Raw genomic sequence first — 17,844 nt, 5'->3', positions numbered from 1 at the left:
TCTCTATAAAAAATACAAAAAGTAGCCGGGGTGATAGTAGTGGTGGTGCATGCCTGTAGTCCCAGCTAGTCAGGAAGCTGAGGTGGGAGGATCACTTGAGCCCAGGAGGGCGAGGCTGCAGTGTCCAAGATCATGCTACTGCACTCTAGCCTAGGCAACAGAGTGAGACCTTGTCTCAAAAAAAAAAAAAAAAAAAAAAAAAAAGTCTGAGACTAAATCATAATTGGCAAATTCAAAATGAATGCATGGGCTGGGTACAGTGGTTCACATGAGTAATCCCACAGTGTGGGAGGCTGATATATTAGGTTTGCTTGAGGCCAGTAGTTTGAGACCAGCCATAACAAGACCCCATCTTCACAAAAAATAAAAATAAATAAATTAGCCGAGTGTCATTCCACACACTTAGATTCCTAGCTACTCAGCTGAGGCAGAAGGGTCCCTTGTGCTCAGGAATTTGAGGCTGCAGTGAGCCATGATCACAACACTGCACTCCAGCCTAGGCAACAGAGCAAGGATTCTGTCTTTAAGAAAGAAGAAAAAAGAAACGAAGATGTGTACTACTTAGATTCTGTCCAACAAAGAATGTGTAGGATGTTTTCTGAGATGAAGCTGCAGTTTTGTGTTAACTATTTTGCAGTTCTTTGTCATCTTCACCTTCCCAATTAAAAGGAGAGAAAACCCCAGCAACTTGTTTTAGATACGCTTCCAGAATGCAGGGACTTTGATTTTTTGTTCTATTTTGTTTTGGGATGAGGTCTTACTATGTTGCCCAGGCTTATCTTGAACTCCTGGGCCGTAGCGATCCTCTCACTTGAGCCTCTTAAGTAGCTGGGACTACAGATGTGTGCAGCCTTACCCATCTAATTTTGAGGGGACCTTAGTAATAAATTTTAAAATGTTTTTGAGGTTATAGGACATGGTACAAATTGAATGGGAGCCAAGAGAGTATGTACTGATGTTCATTGATATGAAACTGAATTTTAAGTGTTAATTTTTATGATGAATTAAAAGCACTTGGCATGTTTGCTAGGCATTTTGCAGCTTGTATCTTTGCAGGCCTAGCCAGAATGGACTGTTTTAACAGTTTGGGTTGCTTAATCTGCTACTCACTCCGTGGTGGTAACTAAAGGGTAACTGTAGCCTATATACTGGAAATAACATTTCATTAAAATTTTATCACTTTCAGGAAGGTGACAGCATTGAGTGAGGGGTGGTAATTCACTGTTTAGTGATTTGGGCTTGGTTTTAATTCAGGATTTACTCTTTTCTCTTGATATTTACTTACTATCAACAGATCTAGACAAAGGAAGTACACATTGGTTTGAGGTTTTGACCTAAAATACTATCCTTGGTTTAAATATACAAGTAATGAGTAAGCAGAGCCTTTCCAGAGCTGAAGGGTTTCTGAAGGGATTACTTGGTTTTGAACCTTTTTCTGCTGTAATAACTGCAAACATAATGTGTGATCTGTCTTCCCTTTTAGAGCAAAGCCGGAGAGATGATTTGGAAGCCCTAGGCCATATGTTCATGTATTTCCTTCGAGGCAGCCTTCCCTGGCAAGGACTCAAGGTATCCTTGAAAGTGTTCAGTGGAGGGCTTTGTTGCTATGCTCAGTTGTTAATGAAGAGGCCTCTGGCTTCATGTTTTTAAGAAATGTGTAGAGGGCTGGCCAGATGTGGTGGCTGATGCCTGTAATCCCAGCACTTTGGGAGGCTGGGGTGGGAGGATTGCTTGAGTCCAGGAGTTTGAGATCAGCAACATAGTGAGACGCCATCTCTATTTAAAGATAAATAAATATTTTTTAAAACAACACAAAAAGGATTATTGATTATAGAGATAAGAAACAAGGACTAGTTACATTAGTCTACACTATAAATGCTCTCCTGGGCTTTGGAAACTGTTTTGTTCACTGTTTGTCTTCCCTTTCTTAATTTTTCCTTGTTTTTGGATTTTCCATGATCTTTTCTCTCATTTCCTCCCAGCCTTGACAGTGCTGCTTTTCTCTCTGTGTTGGTATTCCTCCTCCACTACCATTATGTAGCAGGAGGAGTGTTCCCAGTATGTAAGGGAATTTCTGGAACAAATTGTTGACAACAGCTGCTACACATTTTACCAGAAAGGCCAGCAGGCTGTGCTCCTCAGGAAAACTTAGAAAATATGTAGGCTAAGAACTCACCTGAACTAAAATGAAAATCCAGGTTTAACATTGCTGTTCAAGTGTATTATTGAATAAATGCCTATTCAGACAATAGCTATTCACTGTAAAATGTGTAAAGTTTAAATAGCCTTCCTTAGGTAGGTGTCAGTACGGTGGTTACATGTCAGTTTACTATGATGATTATGAGCATTATCATTACTCTGTGCATTTGGCTGTTTGACTAGGAAATGGTAAGCTTCTAACCCCTTGTAAGTCCCATTAGTATTTTGTGAGACTTTTTTTTTTTTGAGACAGAGTTTTGCTCTGTTTCCCAGGCTGGAGTGCAGTGGTGCAATCTTGGCTCACTGCAACCTCCGCCTCCCAAGTTCCAGCAGTTCTCCCACCTTAGCCTCCTGAGTAATTGGGATTACAGGTGCACGCCACCATGCCCAGCTAATTTTTTGGGTTTTTTTTTGAGACGGACTCTGGCTTTGTTGCCCAGGCTGGAGTGCAGTGGTGTGATCTCAGCTCACTGCAACCTCCGCCTCCTGGGTTCAAGCAATTCTCCTGCCTCAGCCTCCTGAGTACCTGGGACTACAGGCACATGCCACCACGCCTGGCTAATTTTTATATTTTTATTAGAGACAGGATTTCACCATATTGGCCAGGCTGGTCTCAAGCTCCTGACCTCGTGATCCGCCTGCCTCGGCCTCCCAAAGTGCTGGGATTACAGGCATGAGCCACTGCACCCAGCCAATTTTTTGTATTTTTAGTAGAGATGGGGTTTCACCATGTTGGTCAGGCTGGTCTCAAGCTCCTGACCTCAAGTGATCCGCCCATCTCAGCCTCTCAAAGTGCTAGGATTACAGGCGTGAGCCATCGCGCCTGGCCCAAGACATATTTTTTGTTGTAATTTATTTCAACATACTAACATGGAAAGAAACTTAATCAGTAGTTTGGGGTACTCCTACATCCCGTCTTCCAGAAAGGCAGGATGGTTCATTTTGCTGTAGGCTTTCTAGAATACTGTCCTAAAACGTAAGACTTCTACCCATTGCCTTTTAGATGTTATTTCTTCACTCTTAAATTCCTCTCCTGTTATATACATCTTCTCATTGATGTTTATAGCTTTCAAATATAGTTTCATGTCAAACTTGGTCATCATACAGCCAAACAATGCATTAGTGTATTATTAATTGCTTGAAACTCTCTCGTCCATAAATCATTTTAGTGATAGTTGTAGACCTAAAATTTCTCCTACTCACTTCAGAACGCTATTGCTTAAGTCTGAGTGCAGCAAGCTAGGTAAAGCCTGACAACAATTCCCTAGGAGCCCACTGTTGGTCCAGGATTCAAAAGCCCTCTGGCTATAGCTCTGACCATACCAGACTTGGGCTGCTTTTGAGATACTGACATACACCAACTCTGTTAGCCATGGCTGTACCATAGACAACTTTTTTCCCTCTGGAAGCACGTTGTTGAAATACATTTTTCAGTTATTGTTTTTTTTTTTTCTGTTCAAAGTCTCTAGATATATGTAGTAGAATTACTTATCTGTTTCCCCCACCTGGATTAGCAATACTTTTAGAGCTGATCTAAGAGAGAATGCTGAATCACATTGAATTATGGTAGCCATGGGAGATTACTAAGCTTCTGCAATTTTGAAAATATTGCCACATAATATTGTTATTTTCTTATCCTAGCCACTCATCCATTGTATCTGATGGTGTTTATCTGAGACAACTAAATATTTTCGCAAGTAAAATTTTCCAGAACACAGCAGATGTTTGTGTATATCTAAATATATAATTTCTACTACATTTCTTATTTGTGTTAGAAAAAAAATCAAGACCAACAAATACTGTGAATTTGAGTGAAACAACCATTGTGTCCAAAAACATATTGAATCTCCCATGCTTAGGACATCTTTTCAAATAACTTTCTCTTTACTCTCTACAGGCTGACACGTTAAAAGAGAGATATCAAAAAATTGGTGACACCAAAAGGAATACTCCCATTGAAGCTCTCTGTGAAAACTTTCCAGGTGGGATGCTAAAAAGACATTCCAGTCAGTGTGACTGAGCTTTGAAATAGGTAGAGTCCATGACTGGGTATCTCTAGATAAGGGTGCTGTTTAGGTAATTAACATTTCCTTTTGTGATACAGACCAAAGTAGGTTTTATCGCTTTTATTTTGTCTGTAAAGAAAACATCAGTGTTAAATTGTCTGTATAAATAACCCCTTTGTGGCCCAGTGCTTCCCCACAACCACTATGGAAAGCATTCAGCTAATGAGCAGGGCCTTTCATCTCTTTCCTGACAGAGGAGATGGCAACCTACCTTCGATATGTCAGGCGATTGGACTTCTTTGAAAAACCTGATTATGAGTATTTACGGACCCTCTTCACAGACCTCTTTGAAAAGAAAGGCTACACCTTTGACTATGCCTATGATTGGGTTGGGAGACCTATTGTAAGTATCTTTTTTTTTTTTTTTTACCTCATTACCTCCTTTCTCCAACCAGCACTGCCTCATGCCTTTACTTGTCAGTCTTCCTGCTTGAATCTTTAGTAAAAATATTCCTTTGATCGTAGACTGTATATTTACCAGCCTTGTCTGGGTGTTGCCATAGGTTGCTCTTACTAGTTCAGAAGTAGGAAGGAGTTATGTATTTTTTCCTAGTGATATAGGAAGATAATAACTTGCATGTCCTAAGATAACAGAATTTAAGCCCAGTTTTTAGGAGAAATTTCATTTGAATGATTCAGACATTGTTTTGGTTTTGTTTTGTTTTGTTTTGTTTTGTTTTTCAGAGAGTCTCTCTGTCGCCCAGGCTGGAGTGCAATGGTGCCAATCTTGGCTCAGTGCAACCTCTGCCTCCTAGGTTCAAGAGATTCTCCTGCCTCAGCCTCTCAAGTAGCTGGGATTGTAGGCATGTACCACCACACCTGGGTAATTTTTATATTTTTAGCAGAGACGGGGTTTTGCCATGTTGGCCAGGCTGATCTCAAACTCCTGACCTGAGGTGATCTGCCCGCCTCGGCCTCCAGAAGTGCTGGGATTACAGGCATGAGCCACCATGCCCGACGCCATGATTCAGAAGTTGATGCCACATACGCTGTTAATGTACTTGACCTTTGTAGGAGTGGAACCCAGCACCATAGGAAGCTTTTGAATTTGTTGTTCTGGTCAGGGGTTCACAGGGCCAAACAGATACCACTGGAGGATTTTTTTTTTTTTTTTTTTTCCCGGAGTTTCACTCTTGTTGCCCAAGCTGGAGTGCAATGGCGTGAACTCGGCTCACCACAACCTCCGCCTCCCGGGTTCAAGTGATTCTCCTGCCTCAGTGTCCCGAGTAGCTGGGATTACAGGCGTGTGCTGCCACACCTGACTAATTTTGTATTTTTAGTAGAGATGGGGTTTCTCCACGTTGGTCAGGCTGGTCTCGAACTTCTGACCTCTCAGGTGATTCACTCACCTTGGCCTCCCAAAGTGCTGGGATTACAGGCATGAGCCACCGCACCCAACCCTGGTTTTTTATTTTCGAAGGTAAGCTACTCTCCAATGAACTATTGAGGACCAGGCTGCCTCCCTTTTGCAGATGAGCAAACTGAGAAGACAAGACAACTTGAAAGTGCTCTTGGTAGCTGAAAATAATTACTACTACTCTATTAGAATTAGAATTATTCTGTCGTTTGCATATGCATCAAGTTGGACCTCTTTCCCCCATTTGACTTTTTGTTTCATTTTTCCAGCCTACTCCAGTAGGGTCAGTTCACGTAGATTCTGGTGCATCTGCAATAACTCGAGAAAGCCACACACACAGGGATCGGCCATCACAACAGCAGCCTCTTCGAAATCAGGTATGTGTTAATCCTTCATTATTTCAGACACTCCACTTCTTCATGGCGAATATTAAAACCCAAATTCTTCAGCTTCTCTGCTTTAGTGTATATACTGAAAGTAAAGATCAAATGCTTACCGTTTCTTACAGGTGTGGTATAACTCTCAAGCAACCCTCAGAGCATGTATAGTTGCACTGAAATGTGGCCAGGTGCCTTATATGAAGTATCCAGTCTAAAGAGTAGGCCTGGCCAAGTGCGGTGGCTCATGCCTGTAATCCCAGCACTTTGAGAGGCCAAGGCAGGTAGATCACTTGAGCCGGCAGTTCAAGACCAGCCTGGGCAACATGGAGAAACCCTGTCTCTACATAAAATACAAAAAATTAGTTGGGCATGGTGGCACATGCCTATAGTCCCAGCTACTTTGGAGGCTGAGGTGGAAGAATCACCTGAGCCCGGGAAGTCGAGGCAGCAGTGAGCCAAGATTGCTTGCGCCTTTGCATTCCAGCCTGGGTGGACCCTGTCTCAGAAAAAAAAAAGAGTGTTGGCCTGTCAGAGTCTGTTGGCTGTAGGGGGAACTAGCTATATGTTAGGATCTGAGGCATCTACCATAGGACCAAAAGACCTGTTGGAGGCTACTCTGGGCACACAGTGCCTGTGGAGTAGCCCTGCTCACCAAGGAACAGTTTAAAAAAAAAAAAAAAAAGACCTGTTGGACAGACAAGATGTACCAGGTAGCCCACTTTCGGTCTCATCTGTAGTCTAGTCTAGAGCTCTTGCCAGTTCTGGTTTTTCCTTGCTGATTAAGAGAGGTAGATAAGGCCTGGTGCGGTGGCTCACGCCTGTAATCCCAGCACTTTGGGAGGCCAAGGCAGGCGGATCACAAAGTCAGGAGATCGAGACCATCTTGCGTAACACGGTGAAACCCTGTCTCTACTAAAAAATACAAAAAAAAATTATCTGGGCGTGGTGGTGGCCACCTGTAGTCCCAGCTACTCGGGAGGCTGAGGCAGGAGAACCTGTAGTCCCAGCTATTCAGGAAGCTGAGGCAGGAGAATGGTATGAACCCAGGAGGCGGAGCTTGCAGTGAGCTGAGATCGCGCCACTGCACTCCAGCCTGGGCAACAGAGTGAGACTGTCTCAAAAAAAAAAAAAAAAAAAAAGAGTGGTAGGTAATTTGGACTTCCAACTGACTTGGGCATGAAATGGAACCTCCACACCACCCCTTGTTCTTCTACCCGGGAAAATTATAGAGCTGGTCAAGATTTAAAATGGACCTGCAGTGAAGATTCAGATTAGGTCATATCATCTGTCCTTCAGTGTTCATTGTTTGGAAAACTAGTGGTCTAAATGAGGGACATCTCTCAGCCTAAAGACAGATGAGGCAAACACACCAAAAAATCAACAAATTTGACATTTTTAAAAAGGGCTTATGTATTTGGGAAGTAAATATGACATAGGATTTTATCTTTATATTAAATATATTGCTAAGAGAAAAACAGAGACCACAGTAGGTAAATAAGCAAAGCATAATAAACAGATTATGTATTTTTAAAATAATTATCACACATCAAATTAGCTTATTTCCTCTCCTTATGACCTCACTTTTTTGTATTAACAACATTTTTACGAGAAAATACAAAAACATTTGTTTCATAGATGCACACATGCAAGTATATATATGTTAAGAATAGTATATACAAACACGCACACACACATGTCCAGTGGAGTACACCCACAAATATATTTTCTCACCAGTAAGTATATACTCTTGGCAAAATGTGTGGTTTGGTGGGTAAGAAAAAAGTATGTGAAAGAAGGAAAGCCGTGTACTAGAGAGTAAATATAAAGGAGAAGATAGATAGGTAGGCAAAAAAGAAAAGATTTAGCAAACTCTGGGCACTAATTGGGTCCATAGTCACATCCTTTAATTAAAGTTGTTGTTTAAGACTTATAATTTGACTGACTTCTGGTTTGACAACAAAAGACAATGTTGACTTCTGCAGTTCTCTCCCATCCCTCCCTTTTTAAAAGCTAATAGCTAGTGTGGGTGAGGGCACAGTTAAACTGACATATTGCTGTTGATTTTACAAATTGATACAAATTCTCTAGAAAGCAATTTCTTCTTTTTTTCTTTTTATTTTTATTTCTTTCTTCTTCTTCTTTTTTTTTTTTTTTTTGAGACAGCGTCTTACTCTGTCACCCAGGCTGGAGTGCAGTGGTGCGATCTCAGCTCACTTCCACCTCTGTTTCCCAGATTCAAGTGATTCTCCTGCCTCAGCCTCCTGACTAGCTGGGATTACAGGCACATACCACCATACCAGGCTAATTTTTGTATTTTTATTAGAGATGGTGTTTCGCCATGTTGGCCAGGCTGGTCTCGAACTCCTGACTTCAGGTGATCCACCTGCCTCGGCCTCCCAAAGTACTGGGATTACAGGTGTGAGCCACTTCACCTGGCTAGAAAGCAATTTGATCAAGTTATTTTCTTCTCTGATGAAATACCTTCTTGAAATCAATCAGTAAAACAACCCAAAGTATAGGTTATGTGCATAAAACTGTTGCATTGTCATTGGTAGCAAAGATACAGAAATGATCTGCCTATCCACTTATAAAGGCGTGGTTATAAATCTACTTCACATCCTTTATTGAATGAACTGGGTTATAGTATACAGTGAGCTGGAGGGGTGGGGAAATAAGCAGGATCAATGGGAGGAGATCAAAATTATTAACAGAAATAGTGTTGGAAGTGTAGTAATATATTCTAAAATATTTTAAATGAAGTTTTATTACTCTATAATGAAAAATGCGGCCAGGCGCAGTGGCTCACGCCTGTAATCCCAGCACTTTGGGAGGCCGAAGCAGGTGGATCACCTGAGGTCAGGAGTTCGAGACCAGCCTGGCCAACATGGTGAAACCCGGTCTCTACTAAAAATATAAAAATTAGCTGGGCGTGGTGGCACATGCCTCAAATCCCAGCTACTGGGAGGCGGAGGTTGCAGTGAGCTGAGATGGTGCCATTACACTCTAGCCTGGGTACCATTGCACTCCAGCCTGGGCAACAAGAGAGAAACTCCATCTTAAAAAAAAAAAAATTGCATTTAAGTAGAAAATGTATGTAAAGAAAAAATAGATAAGTAGTGTAATATCACAGTCAACATATATCCTTGTGTCTTTTTTTTTTTTTTTTTTTTTTTTTTTTTTTGAGACAGTTTCACTCTTATCACCTAGGCTGGAGTATGATCTTGGCTCACTGCAACCTCCACCTCCTGAGTTCAAGTGATTCTTCTGCTCCAGCTTCCTGAGTAGCTGGGATTACAGGTGCTCGCCATCACACCTGGCTAATTTTTGTATTTTTAGTGGAGATGGCGTTTCACCATGTTGGCCAGGCTAGTCTGGAACTCCTGTCCTCAGATGATCCACCTGCCTCAGCCTCACAAAGTGTTGCGATTACAAGCATGAACCACCATGCCCGGCCCCTTGTGCCTATTTTTTAGAATATTTTTTATTTTTTAAAATTCTTTTTCACCTCTATTCTCTCAGAATGTGATATAATTTTTAAAAAATATTTATTTATTTATTTATTTTGAGATGGAGTCTTGCTCTGTCGCCCAGAGTGGCATGCAGTGGCACGATCTTGGCTCACTGCAACCTCCACCTCCCAGGTTCAAGCAATTCTTCCACCTCAGCCTCCCGAGTAGCTGGAACTATAAGCGCATGCCACCACACCCGGCTAATGTTTTGTATTTTAGTAGAGATGGGGTTTCATGATGTTGCCCAGGCTGGTCACAAACTCCAGAGCTCAGGTAATCCGCCCGCCTCGGCCTCCCAAAATGCTGGGATTACAGGCATGAGCCACCGCGCCCATCCTAGAATATCTTTTTTTTTTTTTTTTTTTTTTTTAAAGACGGAGTCTGGCTGTCTCCCAGGCTGGAGTGCAGTGGCTCAATCTCGGCTCACTGCAAGCTCAGCCTCCTCAGCATTCTCTAGCCTCAGTCTCCCGAGTAGCTGGGATTACAGGCACCTGCCACCATGCCCGGCTAATTTTTTGTATTTTTAGTAGAGACGGGGTTTCACCGTATTAGCCAGTAGTGTCTCGATCTCCTGACCTCGTGATCCGCCCGCCTCGGCCTCCTAAAGTGCTGGGATTACAAGCGTGAGCCACTGCGCCCGGCCCAGAATATCTTAAAATATGTGTTTCCTTTACTTTCCTGCTTCAGTGAATTTATAACCAGTGCTGTGGTTTTGCATGGATTTTTAAAGTATGAGGAAAAGAGATGATTGAAAACTTCGGTTGTCAGGGCCAAAACTGACTAGTGAATTTCAATGTACTTTTAAATGAAAAGTCTCTGGCCACGGTATAGAATTATTTAGGAAAATCTCATCTTTATTTAACTAATATGCTTATTTTTGAAAAGTTGAATCTTGAATATCTCTCTTTGATATATATGTTTTTTCTCTTTTTCTTTTTCTTTTTTTTTTGAGAAAGGATTTCACTCTGTTGCCCAGGCTGGAGTACAGTAGCGCAATCACAGCTCACTGCAGCCTCACCTTCCTGGGCTAAAGGGATCCTTCCACCTTAGCCTCGTGAGTAGCTGGGACTACAGGCACACGTCACCACGCCCAGCTAATTTTTTTTTGTTTGTTTGTTTTCTGTAGAGACAGTTTCACTGTGTTTCCCAGGCTGTTCTCAAATTCCTGGGTTCAAGCAATCTGCCCACCTCTGCCTCCCAAAATGCTGGGAGCCACCATGCCTGGCCCAATTTTTTTAATTTTAGAGTTTTTAATATCCCATGACCGCTAAAAGATTGGAATTCCTCCACGTTCATGTAAATGTTATACCTCCTTCCCACCAGGATTCTGAATCCTTGTTGGGTAAAATTCTTTCTGCACTGTGGCTAATGGATTTCTAGTGTCGCTTCAACCTTTACAGCATCTAGGTCTGTGTTAATATTACATTTCTTCCATCTTTAGGGTTGTTTTCTTATGCTCTTTTTTGTTTGTTTGTTTCTAAGAATGTTTGCAGCCAAATCTTTCTTTCTTTTTTTTTTTTTTAAAGACAGAGTCTCGTTCTGTAGCCCAGGCTGGAGTGCAGTGCGTGATCTCGGCTCACTGCAAGCTCTGCCTCCCGGGTTCACGCCATTCTCCTGCCTCAACCTCCGGAGCAGCTGGGACTACAGGCGCCCGCCACCACACCTGGCTAATTTTTTGTATTTTTAGTAGAGACGGGATTTCACTGTGTTAGCCAGGATGGTCTCGATCTCCTGACCTTGTGATCCACCCACCTCAGCCTCCCAAAGTGCTGGGATTATAGGCGTGAGCCACTGCACCCAGCCTTCAAATCTGTCTCTTTTATTACTCTAAGAATTGAAAACAAGATAATTTTCTAGAATAATTCCTTTCACGTTTTGAAATTAGCAAAAGAAAAATACAGTTTCTCCTTGAGCAAGATTGACAGGTATTGACTTTAGGAACAGCTAACCTTATATCAGCTACTTTGACTCAGTAAATCTGAGCTGAGGACCTGCTATGTGAAACTGTATCCTGTGGGCCCCGGGCACGTGTGGCATGGTAGCTCACACCTATAATCCCAGCACTTTGGAAGGCTGAGGGGGGTGGATAACTTGAGGTCAGGAAGTCGAGACCAGCCTGGCTACTAAAAATACAAAAATTAGCTGGGTGTGGTGGCGGGTGCCTGTAATCTCAGCTACTTGGGAGGCTGAGGCAGGAGAATCCTTGAACCTGGGAGGCAGAGGTTGCAGTGAGCTGAGATTGTGCCACTGCACTCCAGCCAGGGAGACAGAGACTTTGTTTGGGGAAAAAAAAAAGTATATCCTGTGGATACCAAGGTAAGTAGGGCGTCCTTGTCCTCAAAGAGCTGACAAGTAGATAAGCCAAATGGACAGATAACTATAACACAAGGCAGAACAGATGTGCATCCCAAGTTGCAAATTATTGTCATCTGGGTTTGGAAGAAGAAAAAATTTCATCTAGTCTGAGCAAGACAAATAATTTGATGAGAGAAGCTGCATTTGACATGCTCTTAGCACAATTAAATGAGATGGAAGAGGCATTCAAGCAGAAGAATATATGATCGGCCGGGCGCAGTGGCTCACGCCTGTAATCCCAGCACTTTGGGAGGCCGAGGCGGGCGGATCACGAGGTCAGGAGATCGAGACCATCCTGGCTAACACGGTGAAACCCCGTCTCTACTAAAAAAAAATACAAAAAATTAGCCAGGCATGGTGGTGGGCGCCTGTAGTCCCAGCTACTCGGGAGGCTGAAGCAGGAGAATGGCATGAATCCGGGAGGTGGAGTTTGCAGTGAGCCGAGATTGCGCCGCTGCACTCCAGCCTGGGCGACAGAGCGAGACTCTCAAAAAAAAAAAAAAGAATATATGATCAACAACAAATGTTGTATCTAGTTCAGTTTTCTAAAATATATGATGTGAATAAAGGAGTCCTAGGAGACAAGGCTAGGAAAGTAGGTTGAAACCATTTGGTAAAGCTCCTGGAATGCTGGGCTGGCGAGTTGGTGCTTATTTTAAGTAGGAATAGGGACTAAAGATTTTTAAACAAAGGAGTGATATGATTGAAACTCTGCTTTTGAAATATCTTGGCACAAAATGTGGTATTAGCCTGGCAGCAAACGTGGACATCAATAAGCAGGCAGTGAATTCCCTTGAGACGTAGAAGGAGCCTAGATGGGTTATAGTAGGGCAAATAAAACCGAATTGAACAATGCTACAGTGATATAATCTACCAGAGCTGGCAGCCCACATGAATGTCAGGATTAAGGGAGAAGGAAGTCAAAGCTGTTGCAGAGATCTTGAGCCTGGACAATTAGGAGGCATGTGGTACTATTACTAGAGATAGGAAAGTTGGGGGAGGAACTTGTTTGGAATTTGAATTTAGACATCTTGAGTTTGAAATACTAGCAATGTATTCCACCTGAAGAGGTCTAGCAGGCAGAGGATGGTTCTCCAGAGACAACTAGAGAGATACTTGGAGTCAAGGCATAGAGATGATATTGATGATAATGCTAAAGAGTCTCCTTATTCTGGGAAATCTGAGCCTAGAGCTCAACAAATTTGTTTAGTCTCATACTTACAGTAGAAGGAGGAAGAAGAGCTCAGACGTTGGTTTTATCTTATCCCAAAACTTTGGCCATAGGACATTTAACCTATTTAGGGTGTCAGCATTCTCAAACTGGAACGTTGTAAGAGCAGAAGTTTTTGTTGTTTTGTTCACTGCTGTAACCCTAACACCCAAACCAATGTTTAGAATAGTGGGCACTTGATGCATACTTGTTTGAATGAATGAGTGAATGAATGAATCTACCAAATGAAGAGTGCAGATGTAAATGGATATTTGTTTATAGCATAGATTTTTATTTAACCTTTATTGAAAAACAAATTTTAAGCTTTTCTTCCTACTTGTTTTTGTTTCCACAAAGAGCCATTTTGCTTCTGTTTGGCAGCTAGAGTAGGGCTGGATTGTCTGCTCAAGGGGAGGAGTGTTTTAAAAAAAAAAAAAAAACCACACAGCAGTCTTTTTGCTGCAAAGAAAGTTCAGTTGATTGCTGGGCTCGGTGGCTCCCGCCTGTAATCTCAGCACTTTGGGAGGCCGAGGCGGGCAGATCACCTGAGGTAAAGAGTTCGAGACCAGCCTGACCAACATGGAGAAACCCCATCTCTACTAAAAAATACAAAATTAGCTGAGCATAGTGGTGCCTGTCTGTAATCCCAGCTACTTGGGAGGCTGAGGCAGGAGAATCACTTGAACTCGGGAGGCAGAGTTTGTGGTGAGCCAAGATCATGCCATTGCACTCCAGCCTGGGCAACAAGAGTGAAACTCCGTCTCAAAAAAAAAAAAAAAGTTCAGGTGATCTTATTAGTTGTTTTCTATCACAACAAGAATCCTATTTTCCTTGTATTCTGGGAAAATTTTGCTTTGCTCGTTTAGATTTTAGGCATATTGAATTGAGTACTGTTTGGGTTATCTATATACAATAATAGATCCCAAATATGGTTCCTAAAGGACTACATTTGAACTCACATATATTGGATCTACCTTTTAAAACTATCTTAATACCAGATACTTAAGCACTTTTTTCTTTTTAATAGAAATGGGATCCCAATCCATCTCTCAGGATAGAGTGCAGTGGCATGACGATAGCTCACAGCAACCTTGACCTCCTGGGCCCAAGCAGTCCTCCCACCCCAGCCTCCCAAATAGCTGGGACTACAGGCGTGAGCCACCACACTTGACTAATGTTTGTTTGCTTTTTGTAGAGACAGGGCCTCACTGGCCTCAAACTCCTGGGTTCAAGTGATCCTTCTGCCTCAGCCTTCCAAATAACTGGGATTACAAGTGTGAGCTACCACACCTGGCCAAGCACAATTTTTTTTAACACAAATTTTACTTAACCAGAGAACTATAATTAAACTATGAATTTAGATAGAATAAATGTTCCTAAAAGCTAGATCCATTCAGAAAGATCCCAGTTGAGTTAGTCTTTCCATCATTTTATACTTCGTGTTTGTCCTTTCCCAGTACCAAAAGTTGTAAATCTTGCCATGGCTCTGATTCCTCTCTAAAGAACTCTGCATTACCATCCAGCAGAAAGGGGATGAAAACCTTAATAGTTCTGCCTGCTTCTACCTGGCAAAACTTCCTTTGCATTATCTGATCAATCAGGAAGCAAGTCCTGCTGGTATCCACAGATCTGATATTAGAGTACAACATATTGTACTGTCATAGGTTTTATTCAGTGTGCTTGTTCAACACACTAAATGTAGACTGTTGCATTGACTACTATGTGCATGCAGCAGCACTCTTCCTGCCCTTTCAGTACTTTAAACCCAAGCTTGTGACAATCTTTACTCATGTAAATGCTACATAAACATTACACCGCAATGGTTCAGGAGTTATGACAGTGTTTCCCTTTTCTCTGGCTGACCTCTTTTATTATGGTGGGTTTTGTTGTGGGCACGTGAAAAAGAAGGGCTACTTAGCCTAGCAGGTTAGAGAGAACAGATCCTATTTTGACATTGGAGAGAGTCATATTGACTATTAAAAGCTTTTAAATGGTAAGAGACATGGTATCCTACCCCAAAATGTCACTTACTCTTTTTTGTGTTTTTGTACGTGTAGCATAGGTGTTTTGTTTTGTTTTCATTCGCCGTGTGAAGAGAGATGCGTAGCATGTGTTTAAGGGAAAGAATTTATTCTTTGTAATCTTGTACCGGGTGAACTGTTCCCTTGCAAATTCTCCAGTTTGACTAGGAAAATATGAATCAAAGATCAGTAAAGTAATCTCTCATCCTTCCAAAAGAACTATATTTAAACTAATACCTTATAATACACAGAAAAATAAACACAGAATTTAAAAGAGTCAAATCATATGGGGTCTGAAGAAGATATGCCTCCTGTAAAAGAGTGGTTTGGATTTGTTTGTATCTAGACTGTAAGGGAATACATTTAAAGGACATAGAGCCTTAGAAAAATATATTGTGGCTGGCCGGGGTCTCACGTCTGCACTTTGGGAAGCTGAGGCAGTGGATCACCTGAGGCCAGCTTGACCAACATGGTGAAACCCTGTCTCTACTAAAAATACAAAATTAGCTGGGCATGGTGGCGCACGCCTGTAATCCCAGCTACTTGGGAGGCTGAGGTAGGAGAATCGCTTGAACCCAGGAGTCGGAGGTTGCAGTGAGCCGAAATTGCACCATTGCACTCCAGCCTGGGCAACAAGAGGGAAACTCTGTCTCAAAAAAAAAAAGAAAAGAAAAGAAAAAGAGAAATATATTGTGGTTTAGTGCTGTCATGCTTACTGAATAAAGCTTGTTATGAGCATAATTTTTCTAAAGGAAACATTAGGCCAGATTGCTAAATAGCCAAGGTAGTCAGAGATTTTCATAAAATGAATACCTGAAAAAATTTTTAAAAAACTGATTAGTTATCTGTTGCTGTCTTTTTACAGAGCACTATTTAGTTCTGACTGAGGCTCAGGGTTTGCTAGTTGAAGGGGCTGATGTGTTTGCCCAGAGATAATCTGCCTCCTTCTGACATGTGTGCAATTTCCTAACATGCTGCCTGCCATCTAGTAGGAGCACAGACAGAGATTGCATACTCCTCCTGGCCACAGGATGGCCACAGCTCCACAGAGAGCTCAGTGTAGAATAGGACTGCCCCTCCTAATTTCTGGGACCTTTACTCTGAGAGGAGCTTTGAAACAAGCAAGTGCAAAACTGAATTAGCGTCTTCTGTTCTATCACCTAGTCACTGCTGCTCACCTTTTCTCTTAATTCTGTATTCCATAGTGAAAGTTTTTTCTTTCTGTATGCATTCTTAAGTGTTTTGTATTTCAGCAGACACCCTGTGTTCTAACCCAGCTCCTTGTAGGAGGAAACTTGGTGATTCTGAAGTAATCCTACCTAGATAAACTAACATTTCCTAGGCAGGTATCTTACACCATTGTAAGGATAGGGCAGAGTTTGAATAGAGAGTTGCAGACTTCTAGGGTGGTTTCCATGATTTTTCTAAAAGCGTCACAGAATTGATAATCTCGTCTCTAGATAGTATTGAGCCTGGGAATAATCCCCTTTTCAGGTTGTTGTCAGTGATTTTTAAACTTCCCTCATATTTGATAAAGTTTATAGAATACAGGATATCTCTGCACACATGACAGATTACATGCCATAACCCCTGTCTGGCATGGGAAAACTGGTTCTGTTTCATGATCTTAATAGAAGGAAGTTTTTAGTTTTGTTCAAGTATATACTTTTTTTTTTTTTTTAAAGACAGAGTCTCACTCTGTTGCCCAGGCTGGAGTGCAGTGGCGCGATCTCGGCTCACTGCAACCCCTGCCTCCCGGGTTCAGGTGGTTCTCCTGCCTCAGCCTCCTGAGTAGCTGGGACTACAGGTGTGCATCACCACGCCCGGCTACTTTTTTTGTATTTTTAGTAGAGACGGGGTTTCATCATGTTGGCCAGGATGGTCTCAGTCTCCTGACCTCATGATCCATCCACCTCAGCCTCCCAAAATGCTGGGATTACAGGCGTGAGCCACCGCGCCTAGCTCCTGTTCCATTCTTTTCTTCTTCCATCTTACCCCCACCATATCATAAAAGAAAAGAAAGAGAAATTTTAATATTGGAAATGTGATAAAACCAGAATGTAACCCAGTATATTCTCTTTGCTAACCTTTTGGTACTATTCAGTCTCTATTCTTGTTAATTTGTAGTTGAAGACAGTTAATGAGGCTGAGAAGACTTACATGAGGGGCCAAAACGTTTTTTTTATAAATGGCAGCTTTTAAGGTATTTTTTGAGCCATAAAGTGAAATAGATAAAGTTGTTTGTATATATAATCAAAAATAATTTTTTAAAATGAGCTTTTTATGAAGAATAGAATTTGGTGATTTTTTTTTTTTTTTTTTTTTTTTTGAGGCAGATCTCACTCTGTCGTCCAGGGTAGACTGCAGTGGCACAATCTCAGCTCACTGCAACCTCTGCCTCCTAGCCTACTGTGCCTGGCCTGGTGATTTTTTTGCTACAAGAGAAAGGATGTTTGCCTTCCTTTGCTTCAGAATAGTAGCTTTATCCCCACTAAGAATTTGAAATAATTTTTTTTTTCCCCCCCGAGATGGAGTCTTGCTCTGTTGCCAGGCAGGAGTGCAGTGACACAATCTTGGTTCACTGCAACCTCCACCTCCCAGGTTCAAGCTATTCCCCTACCTCAGCCTCCCAAGTAGCCAGGACTATAGGCACGCACCACCGCGCTCAGCTAATTTTTTGTATTTTAGTAGAGACAGAGTTTTACCATATTGGCCAGAATGGTCTCGATCTCCTGACCTCGTGATCC

The 17,844-nt window shown here is 42.0% G+C and overlaps 2 protein-coding genes across 22 annotated transcripts in view; both read left to right on the top strand.

Moving 5' to 3' along the window:
- Positions 1-17,844, top strand: part of PPIB (peptidylprolyl isomerase B) — a 445,571-nt gene that overhangs the window by 387,921 nt on the left and 39,806 nt on the right. The gene's annotated exons all lie outside the window — the stretch shown is intronic.
- Positions 1-17,844, top strand: part of CSNK1G1 (casein kinase 1 gamma 1) — a 142,558-nt gene that overhangs the window by 95,721 nt on the left and 28,993 nt on the right. For all 16 annotated transcript variants that reach the window (XR_007727024.1, XR_007727023.1, XR_007727022.1 and 13 more), the window contains exons 6-9: positions 1,484-1,569; positions 4,097-4,181; positions 4,460-4,608; positions 5,892-5,999. Coding sequence is in view for 13 of the 16 variants with exons in the window: in XM_050795980.1 (XP_050651937.1) it covers positions 1,484-1,569; positions 4,097-4,181; positions 4,460-4,608; positions 5,892-5,999 (428 nt within the window). In the remaining 3 variants the exon portion in view is untranslated. The remainder of the gene's footprint in view (positions 1-1,483; positions 1,570-4,096; positions 4,182-4,459; positions 4,609-5,891; positions 6,000-17,844) is intronic.

The sequence above is a fragment of the Macaca thibetana genome, chromosome 7, assembly GCF_024542745.1.
Source record: "Macaca thibetana thibetana isolate TM-01 chromosome 7, ASM2454274v1, whole genome shotgun sequence".
NCBI lineage: Eukaryota > Metazoa > Chordata > Mammalia > Primates > Cercopithecidae > Macaca > Macaca thibetana.
This window is presented reverse-complemented; position numbering and strand designations above follow the sequence as displayed.